Below are 27461 nucleotides of genomic sequence, written 5' to 3'. Positions count from 1 at the left end.
AGGATAGTTGGAAGAAAGGCAGGCAGGGACAAGGGGCCCCCCGCCTTAAGAGGAAGCCAACCTTAGAAGGATTTTACACACCCTGGAAGGAGCCCTCCACCCTTTCCCCCATGATGGATAGATGACAAAAACTGGATTGGATGACAGGCTCATGGAGGGCTAATCAGATTAAAACAGCCTGCCAAGGAGCCCATAAAAACCCCTAGACTTAGAAAATCTGGTTGCAACTTTCTCAGGTCCCCTCCCTTTTCGGGAGCTTTGTACCAGCACTTTGCTATCCGCTCAATACACCTTGGTTTGCTGCCTACCACTCTGGTCTACCTTTCATTCTTGGAAGTGGCATGACCCAGAACGGCAGGCACTGAAGGAGAAAGAAAACCTGTAATACTTAGGACAAGTGATTTTTATTTCTTTATACCTCTATTTTCTTTTTTATAAATTGGGGAAAATAAGAGTAGCTACAGCATAGGACTGGTAGGAGTACTAATTGAGATTTTTCTATGCAAAATGCTTAAACCTGAGCCTGACAGATAGCAAGTGTTCAATAAGCTTTGGTTACGGTAGTTATGAACCATTCCTACTCCTCTTACACTGTGCCATATCCCAGGAGGGCATAAATACTTAAGTTCATTAATACTTGTAAAAGGCAGGATATGTAAGGGATAATAAATTATCAACAAAATGCTAAAGAGTTTCAAGAAAGAAATTGCATCTGGTTAGGAGTTGGGTTCATAAATGTTTTCATAGATGATTATCTCTTAAGATAAGCCTCGAGGAATGGTTGATATTTTGAGAGGTGGATATGGGAGAATGGTAGAGGGAAATACATAAGCAAAAAACATGGAGAAAACTGAATGTATTAAAATTCAAAACTTTAAGGATTCAAGATATTCTTAAGCATATGTGGTTGAGAAAGTAAAACAAGAAAGAGAAAAGCAGAACATCTGAAAGAACTTGGAGTAAGCAAAGATTTCTTTTTCCTTTTTTTTAAAGACTTACTCATTCTGGAGAGAGAGAGCTTGCCAGGGTGCACGAGCAGGGGGTGGGGCATGGGGTGGGGTGGGGTGGGGTGGGGTGGGACAGAATCCCAAGCTGACTCCCTGATGAGCACGGAGCCCCAAGTGGGGCTCAAACCCACGTACCATCAGATCATGGCCTGAGCCAAAATCAACAGTCAGATGCTCAACTGACTGAGCCACCCAAGTGCCCAGCAAAGATTTTTTAAATAGGAAACAAAAGATGTTAATCATAGGGGTGCCTGGGTAGCTCAGTCGGTTAAGTGTCTCACTCTTGATTTTTGGCTCAGGTCACGATTCAGGGTTGTGAGATGGAGCCCAGCAATGCATTCAGCAGGGAGTCTGCTGGAGATTTTCTTTCTTCCTCTGCCTCTCCCCCCATATTCTCTTTCTCTCTCTCTCTCTCTCTCTCTCTCTCTCTCTGTCTCAAATAAATAAATAAATAAATAAATAAATAAATCTTTAAAAAAAGATGTTAATCATAAAAAATTTGACAATATACTCTATAAAGAATAAAGCTTTGGGAATATGACATATCAAGGGAATGAAAAGGCAATCCACAGAGTGGGAGATTATAATCAAATATGTATTTTGACAAAGAACTTTAATCTAGAATACAGAGCCCCTAAAGATCAGTAAGAAAATGAAAACATGATAGGAAAAAATGGGTAGAAGATTAGCCACTTCACAAAAATATATACTAAAATGGCCAGTAAACATGAAAAAGTACTTAGCTTCATTAGTCATTAGGGATATGTAAATTAAAACTGCAATGAGATATCACTACATACCCATAAGAATGGCTACAATGAAGAAAGACTGAGATTGTTAATGAGGATATGGAGCAGCTAGAACTCTTTTTTTTTCAGTTTTTTTTCTTTTTAGTTTTTATTTAAATTCCAATTAGTTAGCATACAGCATAATTCTAATTTCAGGTTTATAATACAGTGATTCATCATCATCCATATGTCACCCAGTGCTCATCACAAGTGTCCTCCTTAATGCCCATCACCCAGTTACCCCATCCCCCTGCCCACCTCCCCTCCAGCAGCCCTCAGTTTATTCCTTATAGTTAAGAGTCTTTTATGGTTTGCCTCCCTCTGTTTTCCTCTTATTTTATTTTTCCTTCCCTTCCCTTCCCCTACATTCATCTGTTTTGTTTCTTAAATTCCACATATGAGTGAAATCATACGGTATTCATCTTTCTCTGACTGCCTTATTTTGCTTAGCATAATACCCTCTAGTTCCATCCATGTCATTGCAAATGGCAAGATTTCATTCTTTTTGATGGCTGAGTAATAGTCCATTGTGTGTGTGTGTGTGTGTGTGTGTGTGTGTGTGTGTGTGTGTATCTACATCCATTTATATATATATATATATATATACCACATCTTCTCCATCCATTCATCTGTTGATGGACATCTGGACTCTTTCCATATTTTGGCAATTATGGACATTGCTGCTATAAATATTGGGGTTCATGTGCCCCTTCGAATCACTATCAGTTGTTACAACTACTTTGAAAAGCTATTTAGCATATCTACTAAAACTGAACATATACATACCCTATGACTCAGCAATTCCACCTCAAGGTATTTATCCAATAGAAAGGATGTACTAGAATGCTCATAGCAATATTCTTTATAAGAGCCACAAACTGGAAATTAGCTAATTAACCCATAACAGTAGAAATAAATAATTTTGGTTCTTCACGCAATAAAACATTCATATAATAGAATATAGCAATGAAAACAAATGATTTATAATTACATGCAACAACAAATAGACCTCGCAAGTGTGATGTTGAGGAAAAAAACTAAAATAAGGGAGCATATCAACATGCTGTGTGATACCAATCACACAAAGTACAAAATCATGCAAAACGAATCTATACTGTTAGCAAAGGGCTATCCTTGTAGGAAGGGTGTGGGGAGTGACTGAAAGGGAGCATGAGAGGGGCTTGTAGGGTGCTAGAAATTTTTCTGCTTGATCTTGGTGCCAGTTACACAGGTATGTTTGTGTACATTCATCCACTGTACACTTATGTGCATGTTTCTGTATGTTTTCTCCAACAGAAACTTTTTAAATTGTTCAATGATAATTTAAGTAAACTATTTCAGCAAATACAGGAAAAATTCTCCAGTAAGAAGAACATCTTTGAACACTGTCAAGTTTGTCTACTTTTAGGATGAATATGATGTTTTTCTCACTGCCAGCTTGATTTTGCTCAAAATGATTTGGGAGAAAATAAAAGTTCCCTTTAATGCTGATGCTTCCTTGCTGAATTTCATAAGTGGACGGAAGAGACTGACACGGAATCTACTGATGCCAAAGAGAAAAATGTGTATCTAGAACTCTGAGTCTATAAAATCTTAACGAGTGGCAATTCTGCTCCTGAATCTCCCTGGGGGCACCTTAGGGTTCCCTCCAAAGAGATCCAACAGCAGCATCCTGGCAGAATGTTGCATTTAAAAATAAATCCTTCTGAGTACCACACTGAAGTTTATGGGCAATAATGAAGTGCTGCCTCAAAAAACAGCAGTGAAGCCACATCATGATAGATTTTAAGCTACAGCGTCCTTTGGGTTTCGTAGTAATATGCCAGCTTTTACACAAAACGATGAATCTTTTACTAAGATGCAATGGATGGCTTTTTGAATGTGTGGCGATAGAATACTTAAAGCCAAGTGGTGATTCATTTATACCTGAATATTGTGCTCATGCACTGACTTTCCTATATTTAAATGTTGAAAAAAAGAGTAAGCTTTTTTTTCTCTTTACTCTGTAGTACAAAATACAGTTTGATTAAACATGTGGCATACTTCATTAGTGGTCATCCTTTTGGAAGCAGAATTGAAAAATCTGAGAATTTCAGAATTTAAGTAAAGAAGATAAGTGGTTCTCGAAAAAAGTCTTGAGGACCAATTGTCTTCTTTAAAGCTGAATTTACATTTTTGCTTTGTTATTGTTTTCTCCACTTGTAACCCGATTTTATTAAGCATGACCATGCAAGAAAGAAACTAAAGAAGGGAAAACAGGATTCTGACAAGTGCTTTGTCATTTTTTGAAACAGTTTTTAATACACCTGACTTATCAAAAGGGAATGTCATGTGCTTAGTTCCTAAATTACTAAGTCTTTAGAGAAGCCAAAATTATCTCCAGACAGGGCTTTACTAAAATTGTCTGAGGTCAAGAATGGATTGGGAGGTCACAGTAGCCTGACGAAACTTTCTGGCAAAAAGACATAGGGAGATGGTCCTGTGCTACATTTGCCCAATGACTCCTGTCTATGCCATCAAGATGCTTTCATGAAGTCTGAAGCCTCTTTCTGTTTCAGAGGAACATTTTGCTCTCCCTTCCCAGCATGTGAAGGACCTAATGGCTGCATGGAATCATGGTTTATTGTAGAAACCTTCCAAATAAGACAGACTTTCCTGGGAAAAGCAACCACTATGTATCTCAAACTGTTGAATATTTCTAGAGGAATTATATTTCATAAAATTTTAGAGTAAACGTAATTTAAGAATCTACCCTTCGTTTTGCATGAGATGAATGATTAAGAGAATTTAATCCAGCATGATACCTGACTGATGGTAGAATAACATTCAGAGTTGCCAATGCCCAGAGACATTGTTTTGAATATTTAAGTCTATACAATCAAAGATGTACAGGAGTCATATATTGAAGTCTTGATCTTCTTTAAAAATTTAAATAGATTTGTATTTGGTCTGTTTTCTTTTTATGCTTTGCCTGAAATTTAGGAGTATTCATTTTTCAGTGAGATTTTAGTTTTATTAATATGAATAATGAAAGAAAGAAGTTTAAACCAAAGAGAAAAGCCAGCACGACCAAGAGCCAACATCTCTTTCTATTTTAAAGAACAGAGGAAGATTGATTGCAATACCTCATTTTAAAGAATTCTTTTAATATTCCCAATGGTATAAAAAAGGAGAACAACAAACCCCATTAAAACTATGCTTTCAACCATACTGTTTATATTGAAGTAGTATCAGTAACAGCAACAAACACGCTATCTGAAAAGACACATTTTTTTCCAAGCTAGGCAACTGACCTTCCATTGGAGCAGATCAAAGCAGCAAGACCATGGAGGCCTCTGGGTCTGTCTTTAGGCCTCTCTTCTGCAGCTCACAAAAGGGCCAGGCTGAACGGGCTGCATACAGCAGCTCAGGAGGTCAACACCTCCAGCTGCTGCTATCAATTCTAGCTCCGGGATACAAAATGTTTTAGCCCCTAGTTCAGAAAATTTCAGTTCTTGCATTCAGTGACTTTGCTATTTGCATTTAAGAACAAAATGGGGGGGGAGGGGGAGGAGTAGTGGTTTACTTAATGGTCCTTTAAAAAGATATTTTTTCCTCCAGAAGCTTGCTCAATTTAAAGAAACAGAGTTAATATTTGCTCTACCAGTGCTCTCTACTCCCACCTTGGTAGAGAAAAGAGGTTTCCTTAGCTTAAATATTAACTAAACATTTCAAAGCTATTTAAAAGCTGTTGCCCATGTTTAAAAAAAAAAAAGTTAATAGGCTCCTAGAAAGCACAATTTGGGAATAAACAAGACAGCAAGAACTGTGCTATAAACTTTTTTTCCTTTTTGCATACATATTCCATGACTTCCATATTACAATGCACTATAGAGAACTCAAGACAAATTCTAGTGGATTATAATCCTGGTGGCCATCCTAGACGAGGCCATTCTTGGTCCTTCATCAGCCAAGAAGCCACTTTCATCCAGAAACTGCAGGGATGGTTCCCACTTGGCCGCCAGGGACCATGAAAGCTGCCATTTCATCCCTGTGGAAACCTAGTATAGGGTGACTAATCTGGACATGCCAGGAATGGGGGGAGCGGAGATTGTAAGTAATGGGGAGATAGTGAGGTTCACTTGGGGCAAAAAGGTGAGGGGGATTTGAGGAGGGAAGGAAGAGCAACTGGTTAAGTTTGGCTGACTTTTACCGAGGGGACTAGAATCAGCACCAATTCCTTATTTGGAATTTCCTAACATCTCACTCCTAAAATGATTTTTTTCCCTTTTGTCTTTAATCTTATTGTCGAAATCTGTATAGAATGGAGTAGAGCAGAGTAAAAACTATATAAGCAGGAACAACTTAGTTAAGCAAGACATCTGATTTCCTCAAAGGAGCTGGGCAACTGGGAGACAATGTGATATCGCCCTTATCCTGAGAAACACGGGGTCCCGTGACCTAGGGGATGCTTGCACTCCAAAGGGTCTGAATGGCGACCCCTGACCCGGCTTTTTCGAACTCTGCCATTGTCCTCACATCCTAGAAATTGAGGCCACTTGCTTCAGTCATTCAGGCAGCTTCTGGGGCACTAGTGATATGCAAAACAGCATCAGATAAGGCCCTCTGGTGAATGCCCAAGGATTTTCTGCACTGGAAATGATTCATCATAAATGATCACCTCTGTCCCTGTGTATCATGTTTATTTTTGTACTATTACCCTGACTTTGTACCAGTTTTTCTTCTACGGAATTTCTTTTTGGCTTCTTAAATGCCTCTGTCTCACTTCCCCAGTGAACACCAACAAAACCAAAGACATAATGAAGACATAATGATTTTTTAATAAGGTGCCACATGGAAAGTAGAGAATTTCTACTCATCATTTTCCTTGTCACTGATTTGCTTTATAAGACAAGAAAGGAATAGAAATACTTTTTTTGGAAGAACATTTGTTTTGACTCTTGGTCGCTTCTGAACTTCAAACAGCCTTTTAAGCTCCCTTTGCTTTGAAGGACACAAATGGAAAAGCATCAGACCTGGGCTCAACGTATTTAATTTGACAAAGCATATTGCCAGTTAAAGAAAATGCAAAAAAGAACCCAAAGTTCCAAAATTGCACAATCTCTATTTCCAAATGTTGACTGACTTAACGTGTCTTTTTTTCTCTAACACCTTCTTTCTCTGTGTCTCTCTTATCTCTTGTGTTCTCCCTAGTCTCCCTCCCTCTCGCCTGTTTATCTTTTCTGCCTCTCTCATCCCTCTTGTCTCTCTCAGGTCTCTGTTTCTGTCTCTTTCTACCTCTGCAAATGGACCTGTCATTCTTGTCTCTCTGTCTCTGTCTCTCACTAGAGTACTGCCCGGGAACTGGAAAGCACTCAAACTTTGTCATTTGCCTTCTTTTGCAGCATTCATTTTCTTTTCAATAGTTGCTTCCATAAATCAAAAGACAGAATAGCAAGATTTTACTAATATCAGGAAAAATTTGTCCTTGTGACAAGATAAAACAATTATGAAGGTCACATCTCTGGTTATGTCTCAATTAGTCATGTCTGTTGCAACCACTGAAGACTGTTTTTATATACACTCAAATGATAGTATCTGCCATCCTCATGACAGAGTAGAGCAAGTTAAGAACTTAAATTCACCAAAGAATTCAGTGGTGTATATATATATATATAGTTTTTAAAGATTTTATTTTTTTATTTGACAGAGAGAGAGAGAGCTCAAGCAGGGAGAGCGGTAGGGGAAGAGGGAGAAGCAGGCTTCCCGCCGAGCAGGGAGCTCGATGTGGGGCTGGGTCCCAGGACCCTGGGATCATGACCTGAGCCGAAGGCAGATGCTTAACTGAGCCACCCAGGCGCCCCTCAGTGGTATATTTTTATAGAAATTCGTCATCAGCGTCCTGGGTTACACAAATACCATAGATTTCTCTTGTGGAGCACAATGTGCTTTAACATATATTAAGTAGACTTCTAACCTGTTATATGGCTTATGATCGATCATCCCACATTTTTCTGATGAGGAAAATGGTTCTTAGGGAGAAATTATTCCATGACGAACCAAATATACAGAATGAAGCCAATAATGGGCCCGGGGCTAGAAAAAATTTTTCTTCTAAAATCAGATACGAGCCTAATTGTAATAACTACACCGAGCACCTGTGTCTGCTAAGAAGTCCCACATCACAGAGTGTCTAGCACCTTGGAAAAATTAAGGCTCATTGGCTTTAATCTACTCATTTTTTGCAAGAATCTACTGAACCCTCAGTGTTTACACCTCTAATTCACCAATGAGGTAGAATAAAAGAAGTCGATGCTCTTTCAATATTTTCCAAACCGCCTGAAATCCTACTGGGGACTAGGAGATAAAAACATCTATCTGGTGCCAAGACTTCTTAAGTTCTTTCCTAATAGTAATATTTATTCATGTTTAAAAAATGGCAAAACTGAAAAAAAAAACAGAATTTTAGGTGGCGAAAACTAAAGTGATAACATTAAAACAGAAATGAGAATTTCATTATCATCTATTGTATACATACAAACTACATCTATCCTCATAACAGACAATACTCCCACTTGAGAAGCTAAACTTACCCAGTTGCCAGAGAGATTTCTATGCCCAAGGGTCTAAATAAACATTGAAGCCATTGAATTTTGACTTGAACTTGATGAAACATTAACAACTTAAAACATGCTTATCATAAAAATCATGTGGCAAGAGTGCAAATCACCCATGTCACCTAATTTTGTGACAGGCTACCAGCCACTGTTCTGTCAGTTTGAATGTGAATTCTTGAATAGGTACAATCATCAGCTTAAATATACTTCCTGAAGAGAAAAGTGAGAGAGGGTCTAAATATTTGGATTAAACATGAATTTCATTTTTACCTACTACTTATTCTGAGACAAACTTCAAAAGGAAAAAGATAAAGGAAATGTGGGCAATCAGTCACATCTTTATTATATTTAGCAAAGTGAAGCAATATTACAATTTAAATAAAAAACAAATTAGAAAACCAGGATGATATTGGGCAGGGGAAGTTGTGAAATTAGCAAATTCTATTTGCTCTAATTCTGCTACTTTTCTCTGAAATTGATTTTAACTGTTTTACATTTTTGTCACATCCTTCATGAAAAAGTTCCCTGAGGTGTAAATGCTGGTCAGCCAGCAAAGCTTACCTTCGTTTTTAAGATTACAGTCCACGTTCACTTCTGCATGTGAGCACTGTGCGAAGTATTACATTGAGAGAGAAATAATTCCATCATTTCAACCTGGTGCTTCTGTGAAATGTGGTGCTAGGAACAGTCGACAGGCACTGCATCTGAACAAATCATACGTCCTGTAATTGCCGCTTAGCTCTAATTACTATTGAGGATAGTGTTTGCAACTTGATTCCAAGGAGAGGACAGACTACCTTCTGACGACACTGAACCAAATATATCCTAAAAGACTGACAATTACTTTCTTTCATGTAATTTTTCTGAGTAGCTAAAGCTACTCAGAAACTACTACTCAGCCATGGTAAAAATGAAATCAAATCATCTGCCACCCACCTCTCCTTCCCAACAAAGCGATGCGATTCACTCAAAATACTTATTTGTTATAACAATTTGGTATTTTTGGTATCACTTAGACTTTAAGGGATTTTTTTTTTCTTTTCTAGGTGGGCAACTAAATTTTATTTTATGTTTTTATTGTTATTATTTTTTAATCTTTGTTTTAAAATTGCTTTTTAGGGCGCCTGGGTGGCTCAGTTGGTTAAGCGACTGCCTTTGGCTCAGGTCATGACCCTGGAGTCCCGGGATCGAGTCCCACATCGGGCTCCCTGCTCCTTGGGAGCCTGCTTCTTCCTCTGACCCTACTCCCTCTCATGCTCTCTCTATCTCATTCTCTCTCTCTCAAATAAATAAATAAAATCTTTAAAAAAAAAGAAAATATTAAAAAAATAAAATTGCTTTTTATTTCAAAAAGGAATGTATTCTCAAAATATGAACTTTGTCTATATTCTCTTAGTCCAGAATAATTTATTTGCATGCCTTTAGGCCTGAAGAATTCCTTCCTTTCCTGCGCATTTTTAGGTTTTAAGTAAAGATTCACAGCATATAATTAAAAAAGACTAAAGCAGGTAACAATTTGATGTTGATAACATTAATAAGGCTGTTTATGCTTTTCAGTGCCAAAAACCCAATTTCAGTTATGTGGGTGAATTATCATAGTGAAATTAGCAGTTGTGTAGGCTTGGAACTGAAATGATACAGTATGTACTCAGAGGTCTAATCTCACTCTTCGTCCAGTGACAGCTGATCATGTGGTCATAATAAGGTTTCTGATATATCCATGTGACATAGTATGGCTATGAGTGAATGGGTGTTTTGCTTATGCTAGGCTGATAGTCATTGATAAAGATGAGTTAGCTTAGCGGGCATCTGACCGAATGGAAGAAACTTGAAGTGACGGATGTTTTAAATGTCAGGAAGGATTTTTCACCTTTGGTTGTGCAACTTGGCAACATTTACCAACCACAGCCAACACTTTCAGTGACGTACAGAATGAATTACACCCACCCAAATCCAGAGATGCAATATATCTGCTTATGTCAGATTTGCATGGTAACTATCAGGGACAGGTAAGCCTGAGGGAATAATTAGATGCAGCAATCAAAATGGTAATTACAATACCAGCTCTTAGAATTAGTGCATATATCCAAGCCCCATGATCTCAGTTGTTACGAATAATAAGAAAATAGCATTCTAAATGGAACATAGCATGCTAGCTCTATACTTATTTCCCCCCAAATAGCAATTTTATACTTCTTGCTCACATAATATTTAGTTCATGATTAAAATAAACTTGTATTGGGCGCCTGGGTGGCTCAGTTGGTTAAGCATCAGACTCTTGATTTCTGCTCAGGTCATGGTCTCAGGGTGGTGAGATCAAGCCACACATAGGGCTCCGCGCTGGGTGTGAAGCCTGCTTAAGATTTTCTCTCTCCCTCTTCCCCTCCCCCTTAAAAAAATAAAATAAACTGATAGTCACTGCTATGGTTTTCACTTTTATTATTTTAAAAAATGTACATCTACATTTAAAAATCTAGACCCCTCCTAAGAAAACTCTGTGTTCAATAGGGATTATGCTGTTACTTCCTTCGAGGTACTTTTCTTCCAGTGGAGCCAGGCAAATTATTCCATTCTTTTTTGCCTGCCTTTAAGTCACGCCTGATTCATGGAGTATTTTCCAGGACGTTCCCAGGCCTGGCATACTAGTCCATTCTCAAACTCCCAAGCCTTTTATTTGTACCTGCCATAGGTCCTTTGTTTAGTTCAGTAGTGTACAAACTGTTGTCCCCAGACCAAAAGCATCAGCATCACCTGAGAACTTGTTAGCAAAGCAAATTCCCAGGCTCCATCCCAGACCTGCAGAATTATAAACTCTGTGAGTGAGACCCAGAAATCTGTGTTTTAACCAGCCCTCCAAGTAATTGGAAACATGCTGATGGTTGACAACTACTGGTTCATGGTGCATGTATGTACCAAGAGCAGTAGGAGAATGTGGTAAGGAACATTTAAGCTTCTATGGGGGGAAACTATGGGAGAGCTAAAGGCCGAGCAGAGAGGTGGCATTCAAGTGGTGATCTAAAGGGGTAGCAAAAAAAGAGTAAAATTTAAAAAAGGGTGTGGCAAGAGACTGAAAGAATCTGAAGGAGGCACCAGGCATCCCTTACCCGGCCAACCTGTCACGTGTGCCCTTGTGTTAATGCAGCCCCACCAATTCCAAGATCTTACTCTGTAAGTTACCATCTTTCTTCAGTCATTTCATTCTTAAGGAAAGCAAAGAAAACTTCCCTGATTTTTGTCAGCTTCTTAGTCTACCAACTACTCTGTCTTTTCCTTTAATTCCTTTTAGCATAGCCTATACTTCCTTTTTTACTATCCCATTGCTTCATAAATCTGGCTTCTGACTTCTCCATCTTAATAAGCATATAGTTTTGAAGTCCTTTATCAGTCCTTCTTGACTCTGTACCATTGTAGAATATGATACCATGTCTAAATACCTCTTTTCCAAGCTCAACTTTTGTATTTCTGAATACCTGTATTATCCCAGTGGCATCTCAACTTCAACTTGTACAAAATTAAACTAAATCATCCCAGCTCCCCCAATCCCTAGAAGGGACATTCCTCCTCCAGTGGTCTTTATTTCGCTGCCTGGCACCACAAATTTTCTGGCTATATAGACTCTAAAACTTGAAACTGTATTTGACTTTTCCCTCTTCCTTGCCCCTGAATCAAGTTAGTCACCTCCCTCCCCTTTACATACCCATTGTTGTTACCTTCATTTAGGTCCTCATTAGCTGTTCACTAGCATAAGTCTTTAATCACTGTACTCCCCCTGTAGTTAAATGAATTCTTGAGAAGGATAGCTTGAATCAATCATGTCCCTATTCAAATGTCTTCCATTGCTCCCCTTAGAGAGTTACAGGCACTGAAATCCAATACTGTGCACCTGTTCAAATCTCTGCTCTGCTACTTACCAGCTGGGCAACATTAAATGAATTAATTGACTTGTTAAGCCCATTTCCTCAGCTGACAAGTAGGAATAAAAACATTAATCATATCTCATGAGGAGACCTGAAGGAACTAACACATGTAAATTCTTACTAAGGTGCACCGAAGGCTGAAGGATTTAGCAAATGATAAGCATTATTATCATCATCACCAAAACCATCGCCATAGAACACAATTCCGACACCTCGGTTCAGCAGCCATCACCATCCTTAAACTTAACTGAAAACTTTCTAAGATACGGTCAACTGAACTATTTCTCAGGGATGAGGACAAAATGGTTTTCTTTGTCTCTGGCTCCTTAGGCAGTGCTTTTCACCTAGCAGTCACTCTAGAAATATTTACTACACAAAGCACTGCTTGTTTCTTGTACATACATACTTTTTTTTTTTTAAAGTTCTATTGCTTTGGTTATGCTTCCTAGGATGCCCTTGCCTTTGTCTGTCCCCTCTCAAAATTCTAGCTTCAAGTGGCATTTTAAATGCCTTTCCATTTCCATCAGAAGAAAGTATCTTGCTCTCCTTTGAACCTGCAATACATTTCACTAATACCTCTTTTACAGTATTTAAGACATTCTATTGTGTATGTGTCTTTTTCCACACGAAGCTATCAGCTCTTCTGGGTTAGAGACCAGACATGATTTGCTGCTTTCACCTAGTGACTCGCCCAGAGAAAGCACTCAACAAATGTACTGAATGAATGAATGAGGTAAAGGGAACGACATCTACACTTTTACATGAACTGTGCAGCTGTGAACTACCTGGTGAAAGGCTTTCTTTCCCACTGATAATTATGAGAGTCTTCAAAGAGGAAACATGATGAGAATTACAGAAACAAGTTTTATTTATTTATTTTTAAAGATTTTGTTTATTTATTTGACAGAGAGAGACACAGCGAGAGAGGAAACATAAGCAGGGGGAGTGGGAGAGGGAGAAGCAGGCTTCCCGTGGAGCAGGGAGCCCGATGGGGGGCTCGATCCCAGGACCCTGGGATCATGACCTGAGCCGAAGGCAGACGCTTAACTGACTGAGCCACCCAGGCACCCCCAGAAACAAGTTTTAAAGAGCCCCTTATAAATGTGGTGTTTTCTTTAAACCTTGGGTTTAAAGTTATTCTAGAACTCAGAAGCGCGTTCCACATAAATAAAGTCATAAACATTCATCAGATTCCTGGGATAGTGCCCAAAAGCTTAATTAGCCCATAGGACAGGTGTAGTGGCTGAAACATTACATTAGCACCTCAGTGCCAACATTACTACAAGGGGTCATGAAAAGGAGTCGATATTCTATGAGTGTTTATGAAGTGCTCAAACTTCCTTATAAAACATCAACCATGAATTTTGTTTTCTTCCTCATATTTTAAGATATACTCCAGGGACGCCTGGGTGGCTCAGTCGGTGAAGCGTCTGTCTTCGGCTCAGGTCATGGTCCCAGGGTCCTGGGATCGAGCCCCGCATCGGGCTTCTTCAGCGGGGGGCCTGCTTCTCCCTCTGCCTCTGCCTGTGGCTCGCCCTGCTTGTGCTCGTGCTCTCTCTCTCTCTCTCTGACACATAAATAAATAAAATCTTAAAAAAAAAAAAAGACATTCTCCAAGAGCTGTAACCAGAAGCCAGTTTTCTTGTGTATTCAAGTGATTACTTTTCATTGCCAGGATGAATGTGCTCTGGTTAAAGAATGAATTTATAATTGTTGATTATAAATTGTAAATTTAGAAAATGAAAGTCTTCTATAAAGTTGTTGATATGTTTAAATTTTCAGAAATCAGAGATTTTTTTTTTTTAGTTACAATTCTAATTTTTAGCTCCTTTGTCTTCATTTTGGATTAATTTAAAATTGACTGGGTAGCCCCTGATACTCTAGCTTCAGTTCCTTTACCCACATCCCCTGACAAATACATAATGGCCCGTTAACAAACTTTTAATTACATTCATTAGGGGAGTCTGTTATTATAAAGTAACTCTTCAGTGAGTAAATAATCCCTTTTTAATGGAAAAATGATTGCCTTTCCAATTACCTGAATTGCAATTTTGTATTTTCACAAATTTACTTAAAGCAGACAAGACTATAAACAAGAAATTATCAATGAAAAAGACATTTTTTCACTGTTATTTTCATCCCCGCCCGCCCCCCCCCCAACCCCAGTGCTGAGCTAGACATTATGATAAACTGAAAACAGGGGTCCTTGGTCCTTGAGAAGGTGACTATTTGGAGAACAAAAATAATATATCTGAAATTCTTGGCGACTAATACAAAGACACATAAAATTTAGTGTGAATTACAGGCCCAAAGAGAAAAGTAGTAGAGGAGAGAATACAACCTTACAAGGGCAGGGATCTTTGTTTTGTTCACTAACATATTCTAAATACTTGGAACTGTGCCTTACACATGTTACGAGCTCAAAAAACAATTGCTCCACCAAAAGGAAAGAGAAGTGAGTTAGAATGGCTGGAGAAGTTTCACTGGGAAGGCAGGACTTAAGTAAGACCTTAAAATATGTGATTCCTTGGTTTCTCCTTTTGCTCACCACCTACATCTAGGCTATTACCAAAATCTGCTTCTCTCCATGTCATTGCCACTTTCTAGTCCAAGCCACCAACATCTATCTGGACTATAGTTAATGGCTCTGAATGGATCTTTCTGGGAACATTTATGTTCTCCTACACTTGGTCTCCCTGTAGCAGCCAAACTGTTTGAAAATACAAATCTTATTGTGTTACTCCCGTGCATAATGGCTTCCCAACACACTGAATAAAATCCATCTCCTTCCCATGGTTTACATTTACCACATGATTAAGTCTCTGCTTACTTCCAAAACCTCACCTTGTATCACCTCCACTTGCCAACCTCTCCCCCTTCCAAGACCTAAGCTTCTTTTCTCTTTCTTGAACATGTTAACTTCATTCTTATCTCAAGGCTTCTGTCTTTGCTGTTCCCTCAGGGTGGAACTCTTATCCCTAAATTCAGCTGTGTCTCAGCTGAGGTCTTCAGCAAGGTGTTTCCTCTGTTGCATGGTTCTGTTTTATCTGCTCCATCCACTTATTTGTCTCTAAAATGATCTTGTTTTATTTACTTGTTCACTGGCTCCTCTCACTACAATGGGATCTCCATGACAGCAACAGCTTTATTCTAGGTCTTTACTCCCTGCTTCTAGAACAGTGCTAGGCCTCTGACAGGCACTGAGTAAAGATTCTGAATGAATGAATGATTTTATTTCCCCAGCCTTTTCAAGTACGAAGACACTTTTAACACATCGAATGATTTGAAGGGCTCCTCACATATTATTATTCTTTTCCTTCCCATGAGTATTCACTGATTATATATGATGCTGTTATGAAGTCAGGGACAGTTTTTCAAATAAAGGTCTATCATTATTCCAGTAGGGCTGACATACATTTGGCAAGAGTATGATATGTGAGACATGGTATTTATTCAATCTACGAAACACGTGGTGCACATTTCCAGTTACAGGTACATGAAGAACCTTTGCCCACAGATGTTATGGGATCCCTGAGTAATATGCAGACAATATGAGAGAACAGGGGAACGTAAGCCATCCTACTTAGCACTTTCTCAATATAGAGATACGAATAAACTCAGGTGAAGCCTTAGCCTAAACCAAGGATAAACGAACTTATTTTTTGAACCCTCTAATACCTACTGTAGTTTATTGGTCATCTTCACACATAGTATGATAAGGGCTAACGCATTACATTTATTATATGCCAACACTATTCTAAGCACTTCATGCCTATATTAATTCACCCAATCCTGCCAATTAACGCAGTAAGGGAGGAACTTACTACTACCTGCATTTTGTAGGTGAGCAAACAGGGCACATGAAACGTAAGTATTTTGCTCAAGATCACAAAGCAGGTAAGTGGCAGGGCTGGCATGCAAGGCCATATTGTCTGGCTCTAGAGTCCATCCCTTAACCACTATGCTATGCAGCCTTCCTGATAGAAAAAGGAGGCCCCGTCTTCACACTAGGTAGAGAGTGTCTTGCATCATACATAGCATATAAGAAAAATTACATATCAAATGTCAGCTACTTCTAAATATGCACGTTTTACTCCTAAACATTTCAAGCAGTTGTTTTTCTCTTTATGCCACATAAAGGTCTGAAATGCTTAGCAGCAAGTGACTTCATGAAGCAGTTCTATATCATGGGGAAAATCATGAGGATTATCTAAATCAAATACCAAATCTCACTGTGCCTTTAATATCACTGTGGAAACAGCATGCTTTTCTAGGACACACTGTGAAGTCTGAGGTGATAAGATAGCATATCTTAAAATGACTTGAAACCAAAAATGGATTTGTGATTGTTATTCCCAACTCACCAAGAATGTTCTACTTTGACAGGTTAGAACATGGGGATACAGACTTCACCTTCATATATAAGGTCTTAAAATGCATAAACCTCAGTGATTTCTGCACAGTATTTGGTCAGGCTGTTTATGAAGGAAGTTCAATATTAGCTTACCAAACCAAGACAGAATTCCAGTAAGGCTCAGGTTGTTTTGTCATTCACGTAAGGCCCTTCATTTATTCCCCTCCATTTGGTCCCTCCTTTTTAAAGGAATAATTAGCCACCTCACAAAATATGAATGAATCAAGGAGGAGTCACGTCTACTGGGCAGAGTACATGTTATGCAACTTGACCCTTATGTAATAAATCTTTTGGAAAGCAGGTCTTCTTTTCACAGTGGGACCTGTCTTCACTTTTCTCATGTGAGACTTGGCAAATGGGACATTCTGAGTTTGACAGGCCACCTCTCTGCTCCTCAGCTGACAACTATTTTACACAGATGTCAGCTGAAACCCTTACCGGGGCACGTATGGCATCAGAACATTTGAATCACATCCAGCTTCGAGACTCCATGCTCCCTCAGCTCTCTGCCTGTCCCGTCCCCTGCCACCAGCAGCACAGCATGCCTACAAGGCAGCCCCGCTCTGGGGAGATGGCACATGGCACGAACAAGGGGAAGGATTGGCTGTCAGCACGAAGCCGGCTTAGGGCGTTCCTTTGTAAGAAGTTCATTCAGGAAGACAAATCTCTGAATTTCTGCCATTATTCCTTCATAAAAATTTGGGAGCTGGAGGAGAGATGTGAAGGAATTTAGGGCTTTTTCTCATGGCCTGGTAGCTTTAGAGTCAGACTCCAATTCAAGTTTTGCTTCTACTATTTATTAACTTGCGATGTCACTTTGGGGAATTACTATCTCAACCTCAGTTTTCTCATCAGAAATTTCCTGCCTTTTTTAGGGTTGCGAGGGGAAGAGCATCATAACACATATAAAATGCTTAGCGCGGTGGCTGGCAGAGAGGATGCCTTCAATAAATGTTAATTCTCTCTTTGTGTCTCTAAAATTGAAAAGGGCCAGGTGTTTGGAGGTCTGCATTTAGAAATGCCTCCAGTATCCTCAGCACATCCCATTTTCATTGGCTTTGTTTTTGTTTTGGCTTTATGTTTTTGTTTTGGATTTTTATATTAAGATCCATGGACTCCCCCTCTCTAAGAATTCAATTTGCAACCATGCTCGTTTGGGGGAAAGAGGAATCAGATTTAGTCAATTCTCAAAGGATTCTATGAATCACAGAGATTAAAAATCTCTGTGTATGTTTCTGAAAAGTTGTAGTTAAGTGAATATCTTTTTGTAAATCAAATTTGACTTTTAATGCACTAGAAGGACCAGTGAGCGAAGGAACTCTACAATGAATCCTTCTGTAAAGCAAATACTTCTTTCATAAACTGCATATTCAATCCAGAGTTTTTCAGTTTTTACAAAAGATTTAGACCTTCAATATCAGGTTTGCTTAAACTAGAATGCCCAGTGACATTATATGCACACTAGTAACTTCCATTAACGATTTACAATGTAGTCTGGGGGTCAAGGTCAGGTTGAATGTAAACTGAAAAAGAAGGAACTTGTCCCTGTTCTTAACTGGACAGAGTCTTAGTTATCCTCTGCTCCAAAGACCTCATTTTATGGATAAAGAACTTGAGGTTCTCAGGGGTTACATGACTTGCCCAAGGTCACTGCAATAGTTACAGACAATAAGGAATAACAGCTCTAAAAATAATGACAGTGATTATGATGATGATGACAGCACTATGGTCTGTTGAGCATTTACGTGAGCTGAGCCTTTTAAAGACTTTAACCTCATGTACTTTTGCTCTAACCCTAGAGGAAGATTTTATTACCTCCACTCATCAGATGAAGCACTTGGCCCAGGGCTCCACAGCCTGTAAATGGACAACTCAGAACTTAAACCGACTCACAACTCAGAACCTGTTTCGGCTTGAAAGACTGTGCTTTTAGGCTGCTTCCCCAGAATACAACAGAACAGAGTCCCATGGTCTTGAAGTAGAAACAAGAGGTTAGTTAGGAAAGATGTATCTACAGCCGTCAACATATATATTTGATTGGTTTTTAAAAAATATGATATTAGATAGTCCTTGATAATGCTACGCCCTCACAGATATATATTTATAGTATACTAGGGGTACAGGCCAAGGGAATTGGTCCTCGTGGTGTCCATGCTCTCCTCCCCCACATTCTAAGCCACATTCTGGGTGTCTGGGATTTCATACGCTCATTCCCAAATGGCCCCCTAGGACTACTTCCAGGGCCTACATAGGTCTCCTTTCTAGATTTCTCTTCCTTGAGGCAGATAATACCCATGTGGGACCAGCATGGCTGTTTTTCGGGAATGTAGATGGAGCTTGACAGCCGGGACTGGGTGTCCATACCCCTGCAGTACAGGACGGGGCTGGGGTGAAAAAAAAAAAAAAAGAAGAGGGTGGGACCGGAGCTGTGTTGTGCTCCCATGTTCTGGCACAAAACTCTGGTGTGTCTGGGAATTCTAAAATAATATGTGGCCTTCTCAGGTTTTTATGAATATATACCTGTCAAAGTATATACTTGTCAAAGTATATGAAATATACTTTACCTAGCAGCGGAGTGGCTTGATTTTATACTATAATTGTTTGTGATAAACATAGATGGGCATCAGTTTTTATCCTTGCCTCAGGCCTCATGTATCGTGGGACAGGAAAAGACAGGCCTGCCTGCTTTTCTACTTCCCAGTGCTGTTCTTTCTCAGCTTTCTGGGTCTTTGGATCCCTTTGGTAGGCTCCATATCTGCTTTGATTTCTATTTTCCTCACTTACTTTTACCGATGACTTGGTAGGAAATCCATCTATGACCTATGATCTATAGATCTATGATCTATGAAATCCATCATCTGACATGTAATGAGGGCTACTTATAAGCCACGAGATACTGTGTATATAACAATGGACAAGAAACCCTCATTCCTGGTGCCTGGGTGGCTCAGTCGGTTAAGCGTCTGCCTTCAGCTCAGGTCATGATTCCAGGGTCCTGCGATCGAGTCTTGCATCGGGCTCCCTGCTCAGCCGGGAGTCTACTTCTCCCTCTGACCCTCCCCCCTCTCATGTGCGCTCTCTCTCTCTCTTTCTCTCTCAAATACATAAAATCTTTAAAAAACAAAACAAAACAAAACCCAGTCCCTGCCCTCATGGAGCTCACTGCCTGTGGCAGGTCCGCTTAAAAATAAAGGCATTTAAAACACAGCATGACAAGTGTAATGACAGAGTAATACTGGCTCTGCTGAGGGAACATAACTCTTTCACAGGTGTCCAGTAAGGTTTCCTTGAGAAAGTAAGGTCTAAACTGAAAACCCAGAGTAGGATTTACCTAGGCAAAAGGTAGGAAGAAGTAGGAGAGGAAGAGCTTGTTCCATGTTTGTTTTAAGTAGAGGGGATTACACATCAGGCCAGGCCTACAGCCAGAGCAAGCATCGTGCCCTGAACTGAAAGAATTCCGGCGTTGACTAAAGTATGTCTCTGGGGTGAGATATGTTCTGGGAGATGTAAACTGGAACAAGACCAACACAGGTCTTATAAGTCATGTTAATGTGTTTGGGCTTGACCTAAAGGTGATGGGGAGTTAAAGGCAGATTTGAAACAAGGGCATGGCATGATGAGACTTCTATACTAGGAATATCAGTGGCTAAAATATGGATTATGTGTATGTGCAGAGGAGCTGCAAGGGAAGGGGTGGGAGGCAAGGGCAGGCCTGATGGTGCTAAGAAGTCCAAGTCAGAGGCATTGCAGCCGCCCAGGTGAGGGACAGTTTTAGCATGAAGCGTGGTGGGCCAGGCTGTAGTGAGCAGACTGATGAGAGGGGTAGAATCAGTAGGACACAATCGCCGATGGGGTATGAGGCTAACATCCAGTGGTCTCAAGGGAAGCTCCCAGCCAGGTAGACGGAGGGCTCAGTTGCAGAGAAGGAAGGCACAGGGAGGTGAAAGCTTGAAGGGAAATTTGGGTTCTTTCTGAGCATTGACCCCAGCTCCACTCCAAGTCACAACTTTTCATTTTCATCCTTGGCTACCACACGCGGAGACTGAGAGGGAGGGCTTCACCGTAGACTTGGGGGGTCTCCTCTCCCACCGGGCTGTGCCTATTTTCTAGCATCAGGAGGAAGGGTGGACGGGCCACAGCCAGGAGAAAGGCCGTTCTCAGACGAGGCTCTCATTTCTAATTTCTCCGATCATCATTCGTTTAAAACACTTTGCGATCACAAAAATTACTGAGATTATTCAACAAATGACAATATTCCTGAATTTTCAGTTATGTTGGATTTGGGGGTATCTCAAATATTACAGCAAGGATTCAGAGTTGGTCAGTATGTCAAGGTTTTGCTCTCAAATACTTGATGTTAACCTAATAAATGTTGATCCTTTAAAGATGAAGAAAGTTACTTAGAGAACGGCTAATACATATCCCTCCCTAACGTATCTTCTCAGACTTTACACATGCAATTCATAGTACATCAATGACAGAAATTAATCCTTATCCATATACTGAGTTATAGTTTTCTCTCAATCTCCAGGAATTTCACATGGGCTATTAATACCAGAAGGAAAATTTTAACAAATAGTACTTAGTTTCGGATAAAAGGAATAATGCAATTTTTTTTTTTTTTGCCAGACTAAACATCAACTGATATGCTAACAATCCTTTATGAAGTTAGCAGCTATCAGGAAAAAGCAAAAACAAAAACAAAAAACAAACGAGCAAAAAACCCTAAAGGATGGGTTCAGTTTTTTGAAAACAAACTTTTCAAAAGTAAATGTATCATTCTGCTCAATATTGATGAACATCGTCTGCATTATTTATTAGCCATATCATATGCAGTACAGGTAGATCTTTTAAAAAAAGTCTAAAATTTAGGTGAAAAGTCAAATTTAAGAAAGTTACTTTTGAACTTCTTAACAATTGTGCTGTGTGAATTTTCAAAGTGAAAAAAATAGAAATCAATACTATGTAAGAAAAAAAAGAAAGATGGATGAGAAAGCTTTCAGGGGCTCTATCAATATTTTAAGCAAGCGTAGAGGAAAAAGTCAAGTTGTTGCGGCAGCATTACCAAGGTTATTCATATCTAATGCCTATGTGGCTTTCGATAAAATTCTTTATTTCTTTATATCTTAGTTTTTTCATAAATAAAAGAAACAGAATCAAAACAAACTCACCAAAATGACACAGAAAAGAAGGTTTATAACGAGTTTTGACAAGCGCTTGATAAAAAGTATAGCGTTATTACTAGATCCATCTTATTTTATTTTTACACAGACCTGGATCCCTATGAACCAAAAGGAATGATTTTTAAAATCACTTCTTTACCGTAATGATCTTTAAGATTGATAACAAAATCCTTCCCCAGAAGAAATGGGCAAATAAAAGTGAACACAATGAGAAGACCTCCATAGATTAAGGGGTTTGAATCCTGCATGCAAACTGCATTTTACAGTGGGGGAAACATATCTAAACCATCATCTATTCGGGGAACAAGAGAGCCACATCATCTGTGGATAAAATACAGACCAGAACCGATATGAATCAGACAGGCAGCATTGTCCTTACTCAGAACGCTGAACAATAAAATAAACTTTTTTTGTTTATCCTTCTCAAAATTGTTAGGAGTTCTCTTAATGCAAACACAAAGTAGAAAGTCCATGGAAGCAGAATCTAAGCTATTTCTGTTTGGCTCTTGGCAAGGTATTTATCTGTTACAACCTGAACAAGGAACAGAGTGAACTAAAAAATATCCCTGAGTGAACAACGGTAAAATCGGCTGGGTAACCACGAAAATAATGACTACTGAAACACTCGCATTATAGTTGAATTAATTGTAGCTCCTTACAGGAAAAGACCATTAAAAACCACAAAGCCCATAAACAAACTAGATGGAAGCGAGGCTAAAAGAAGCTAATCTAATGTCATACTTGCACACAGAGGAAATTGTACTCTTCACACAGCATAAATCATTAACGTAAGTGTAGAAACACTGGTGGACTACCATCTTCCCTCATGGTTCAGGAGAGCTGGGCGAGAGGGAGGACCGTAGAGGTGGCAGGTTAAAGAGGCAAGCCTAATGAGAGAGAAGTGGGTTTGCTTGCTCCTTCCCTTGCTCGCTACCTCCTTCCTTCTGGAACTTCTCTTTAGCCCTGCCTTCTGAGATATGTCTCTCTGGGTCCTCCTCTGGCCTCTCCAATCAAGTTGCTCGGTCCCTTCAAAGTCTGTTCTTCCTCTGCTGTGTATGTTGATGTTCCGGTTTCACCACTGGTTTTCTGCTGGTGGTCCTCTACACCTTCTCCCTGGATGACCCCTGTCTCTCAGGGCACTGTCTCTGCTAAGGACTGCTACTCAGAGCCCCGACCTCTGCCCCAATCCTCAGCTCTGTATATCCAGTGGCCAACTGGATTCCCCCATAATCATGTCTAGAGCCAAACTTATTTGGGCTGAAAGATTTTACTCTGAAATATGAGAATGAAGTTATTCATTCTAAAGGAATATCCTGAGATAATAAAAGATATATTTAGAAAAGGAAGCGAGCCAGTGCCAAAGAGTGAGAAAGAAAGAACATTAACCATATTTCTTATAAATCTTCAGGGTACAAGAATTACATATTTTAATAATATTTTTAACCATCTGAGTACAAATTAAATCTAACGTTGTTTGAACGCCAGGTTCAAGTGAAGGGTGACCCTTTGTTCTGTTGGATTTGTTTTCAGCCCCTCACCAAATGTTAAAACCAGATTGAGAAACAGAAGTAGAAATGTTGTTTATTTGGAATCCTCCTTGGCCTCTAAGCATTGCTCCTTTCCCATGCAAAGTGGAGAAGTTTTTAAAGGCCACTCCGAGTGAAGCTCCATGTGGGAGCTAATTCCGTTCCCTCTTCACTGCAGAATGCTCAACTCAGAGGAAGAATGCGGGGGGGAGGGGGGCGGGAGGAGAAAAAGAAAAAGGGAAAGCAAAAAGGAGGAAAGAATGAACTATTAATAATTTCTCTCTCTACCCAAAATCTGTGTGTGGAGAATAAGTGGTAATTAATTATGCCAAAATGTTTTGGTATTAACAAATTTTTTTTAAAGGAGATGTGCCCATGTTTTTTAGATTATGTTCTCACCTAATGCTAATATGATACCCACAGGATATTTGAAAAATTTGAAGTTCTAGAAGATTTTCATTGAAAACCTGTTAGAATTTCTCCATGGGTTCATTTTTAAAGCAAAAGTTGAAAGAAATTTAAATTCTAATCTGTCTTCAGGAACACCTGAACTCGATTCTTCCCCTAGACAACTCTTCTTATATTCTTTAGGATAAACGGTGGCAACTATCATAACACATGCCTCCAACCTCCCCTTTTCTTCTCACAGCCACACAGCCACACAAACACTGGGTCCTACAGGTTTAATCTTCCACTATGTCTCAGATTCATCCCTGTGACTGACCACTGCCCTCCTTCAAATCCTCCTCTTTTCCCGTCATCATTGCTCTCCTTTACTCCACTTTTATTCTCTTTGTATCCATCTCCCAGGCAGCTGCTAAAACAATTTATCAAAAATCCAAATTGATTCACACAAATCTTCTGCTTAAATCCTTTTTTTCATTCTGTATCATATCATCTACTCAAATAATATCTGCTGAGGACCAGGACCTCTGTGTCAGATCAACATACAATGTTGGGAACGTGGCACAAATGAGACCAACAGGGTTTCCATGCCCACAGAGCTCTGCCCTCACCATCGAATTTACACTAATATGGCTTACGTGGTCCTCCAAGATGAGACCCCTAACGACCATCTGAGCTTCATTTCTCACCATCCCTGACTCAAACATTACATTAGCAACACACGTCTGTTTATAGTTCCCTGTATACGTCATGCTCTTTCTCACCTTTGTGATTTTCTCCTACTGACCCTTTTCTCTCCTCTCCCACTTGATCTGCCTCTTTCTATGCATTCTCTGAGAGAAAGTCTCTCTCTGACCCACTCAGACTGGGTGAAGTATTCTTCCACTGTGTTCCTATATAATACCTACATTCTGTACCACTGTATCTATTATGTTGTAAATATCTGTATACATATATGGACACAATTCATTTTAGGTACATCTAGTTCTAGACAAACATTTATTTAACAACTACCAAATTCAAACAATGACTCATATATTCAATGGTAAATTTAGAAAAAGTTGTTGGCAAAGAGATGCTGATATTAACAGAGTTACAATTCAGGGAAGAGGGCAGGAGGCAGGAGTTGTTCAGATCCCAGTTCTAATTCCATTTCCATGATGGACTTAAAAAACTCAGGCAGTTCAACAAATATAGAGTAAATTCAATGGACTGTCTTGTTCTAGTAATCTCTGCTGCACTAGTATGTTTGCCTTCCTGATTGAGGTATTAATAATTAAGTGTATTGTGATAAATTCTGGTCCTTTTGCTAGGGGAGAGGGTTTGAGGAAAAGCTCTTAACAGATGGCTTCAAGCATTCTTCATATGAGAATAAAGAACCCAGGAGAAAACTGTATGTAAAAATATATTGAGGCAGTAGGGAGTAATCATTACCTGTAAATACACAATTATACATGGAGGAGAAGTCCTATACCATTGGGCTACTAGAGGAAAATCTAAGACTTTCTTTGAGACCTTCAGAACACTCCATGAGACAAAAAGCAGGCTACCCAAGCCCAGTTGTATTGAAGGGATCTTGTTTTTTAAGGCCAATATCAGTGGGGAAGTAAGCTAAAGCTGCCTCCTCAGATGAGATCTTGGAATAATTTCTTTTTTTTTCCATTTTAAGCTACTTCTAGTTCTAGTTAGATTAGACAATATAAAGTTGATTATACATCAGCCATAAAATCTCATGGTGAAACATAAAGTCTCTCCAATAACAAGTGCCAAAAGTATCCATAAATATAGTTCCTTTCCATCTGTAAGACCATTTACTATAATTCTCTAATTATATAGAGCTGGTATCTACTTTAAATAGAAACTTTGCCTCTGTATGTCAGTATATTTCTAGTAGAAAATGTGGCAACTAGACCTTTTATAATTTGCTCTTTTATAATTACTGATCTTGAGGAAAAAAAGCAGGTTAATATAAGGGTTTATCAAAACTTTATGTAAGTTGTATAACTTCTTATTAGAAAAAACCTATAATTGCTTTTTAATAAAAGTTTAGATAATTATATTTCAGTGTTTTTAGTACATTACTAAGAAGAATACTAGTTATGCCCACAGTAAGGAAAATAATGAATAAAATAATTGCTCTGTGGTCTGAACTGTTAAAAACAAAAAACAAAAACCCAAAACAACAACAAAAAAAACACACACACACACCAAACAACTTGTGGCCATGAACAAATGTTAGTGTGCTTGAATTTCTGTAAGTTTTCTTGAGCTGGTATATTTAATTCTCATAATGTTTGTAAACTAACTTATGTCCATTTTTCATATTAAGAAATTATTACATTTTTTTCTGCTTTGGCAATTACTCATTATTTAATTACATATTTATGTGGTGCTACTGTTGGCTAGACACCTCAGACATTACTTTCCTTAACTAGTGACAGTACCCTGAATATGGCATGTGTATGTGTGTGTACATACGTATGTCTGGGCATGTATCCATATACACAGCAATAGATTCTTCATACATGTTTATATTTATGTGTCGCACATTTAAGTACTACAGACTCACTCTTTAGCTCAAATCCATTTATACATTCATTCATATATTTCTCTTAAGCATCTACCATGAGCCAGACCCTGTGCTTATCCTGAGTGAGACATGGTCCCTGCTCTCCAGAATCTAGCAGGGAAAACAAAACAAACATGGGACAAAGACAATGACTGAATTATATATAGGTAATGTGTGACTCTCCTTTCTGAGTACATACTACAACTTAAACCAAATCTTAAAACTATAACAATTAGGGCGCCTGGGTGGCTCAGTTGGTTAAGCAACTGCCTTGGGCTCAGGTCATGATCCTGGAGTCCCGGGATCGGGTCCCACATTGGGCTCCCTCTTCAGCAGGGAGCCTGCTTCTCCCTCTGACCCTCCCCCCCCATGTACTCTTTCTCTCTCTCTCATTCTCACTCTCTCAAAATAAATAAATCTTTAAAAAAAAAAGAATAGAAAAAAGAATTTAAAAAAAATTAAAAAAAAAACTATAACAATTATACACAAAGCAGCCTGTTATAGTAGGTATAGTCATCTGGCCTCCTCAAATCAAAACCATCAGAGGGTATGCGTGGGTGTCTGCCCATATGAGTAGTCACACTGAGACCATCGAGGCATAGAAAGAAAATGATTTTATGTTACCATACACCTTACTTATCTATATATTCATAATTGCTCTGCCCAGATGCTGAGAACTATTCAGCATCTACTCAAGTCATTAGTATTATTAATTCCCAATCGAGACAGTTCAAAATTTACTAACTCATGTACCTAGTGGGAAGCATTCCTTTTACCTTTCAAAGTCACCAGACTGTGTTCCTGAAGCCTGAAAGTCACATTGGGCCTTCACTGTTTGTTCAGCTGATCACAAATCAGAGGTAATGCCATTTACATTGCTAATAGACTTTGCTCCAAAGTATGTTAACTCCAGGTTTGGTGTAGTTTCTCCTACTTGAGAAAAGCTTATTTGACCTCCTGCATGAAACTTTAACTAGAACTAATTACCTGAATAAAACATTCCCTTACTGGTATATCCACAAAAACATACACATATTAAATCTAGAAATGTATGAA

At 39.1% G+C, this 27461-nt stretch overlaps 1 protein-coding gene across 4 annotated transcripts in view; it reads right to left on the bottom strand.

Moving 5' to 3' along the window:
• The window catches only part of ZNF385B (zinc finger protein 385B), a 302554-nt gene that overhangs the window by 91041 nt on the left and 184052 nt on the right, over positions 1-27461 (bottom strand). Inside the window, exon 2 of one of the 4 annotated variants that reach the window (XM_028125151.2) lies at positions 14650-14666. The exons of the other annotated variants lie outside the window; for them this stretch is intronic. Coding sequence (XP_027980952.1) covers positions 14650-14666 — 17 coding nt within the window. The remainder of the gene's footprint in view (positions 1-14649; positions 14667-27461) is intronic. 4 annotated transcript variants of the gene reach the window in all.

Source organism: Eumetopias jubatus, unplaced genomic scaffold (genome assembly GCF_037043125.1).
Source record: "Eumetopias jubatus isolate StellerSeaLion01/CBP00866 unplaced genomic scaffold, mEumJub1_p1.0 scaffold_3, whole genome shotgun sequence".
Classification (NCBI taxonomy): Eukaryota; Metazoa; Chordata; class Mammalia; order Carnivora; family Otariidae; genus Eumetopias; species Eumetopias jubatus.
This window is presented reverse-complemented; position numbering and strand designations above follow the sequence as displayed.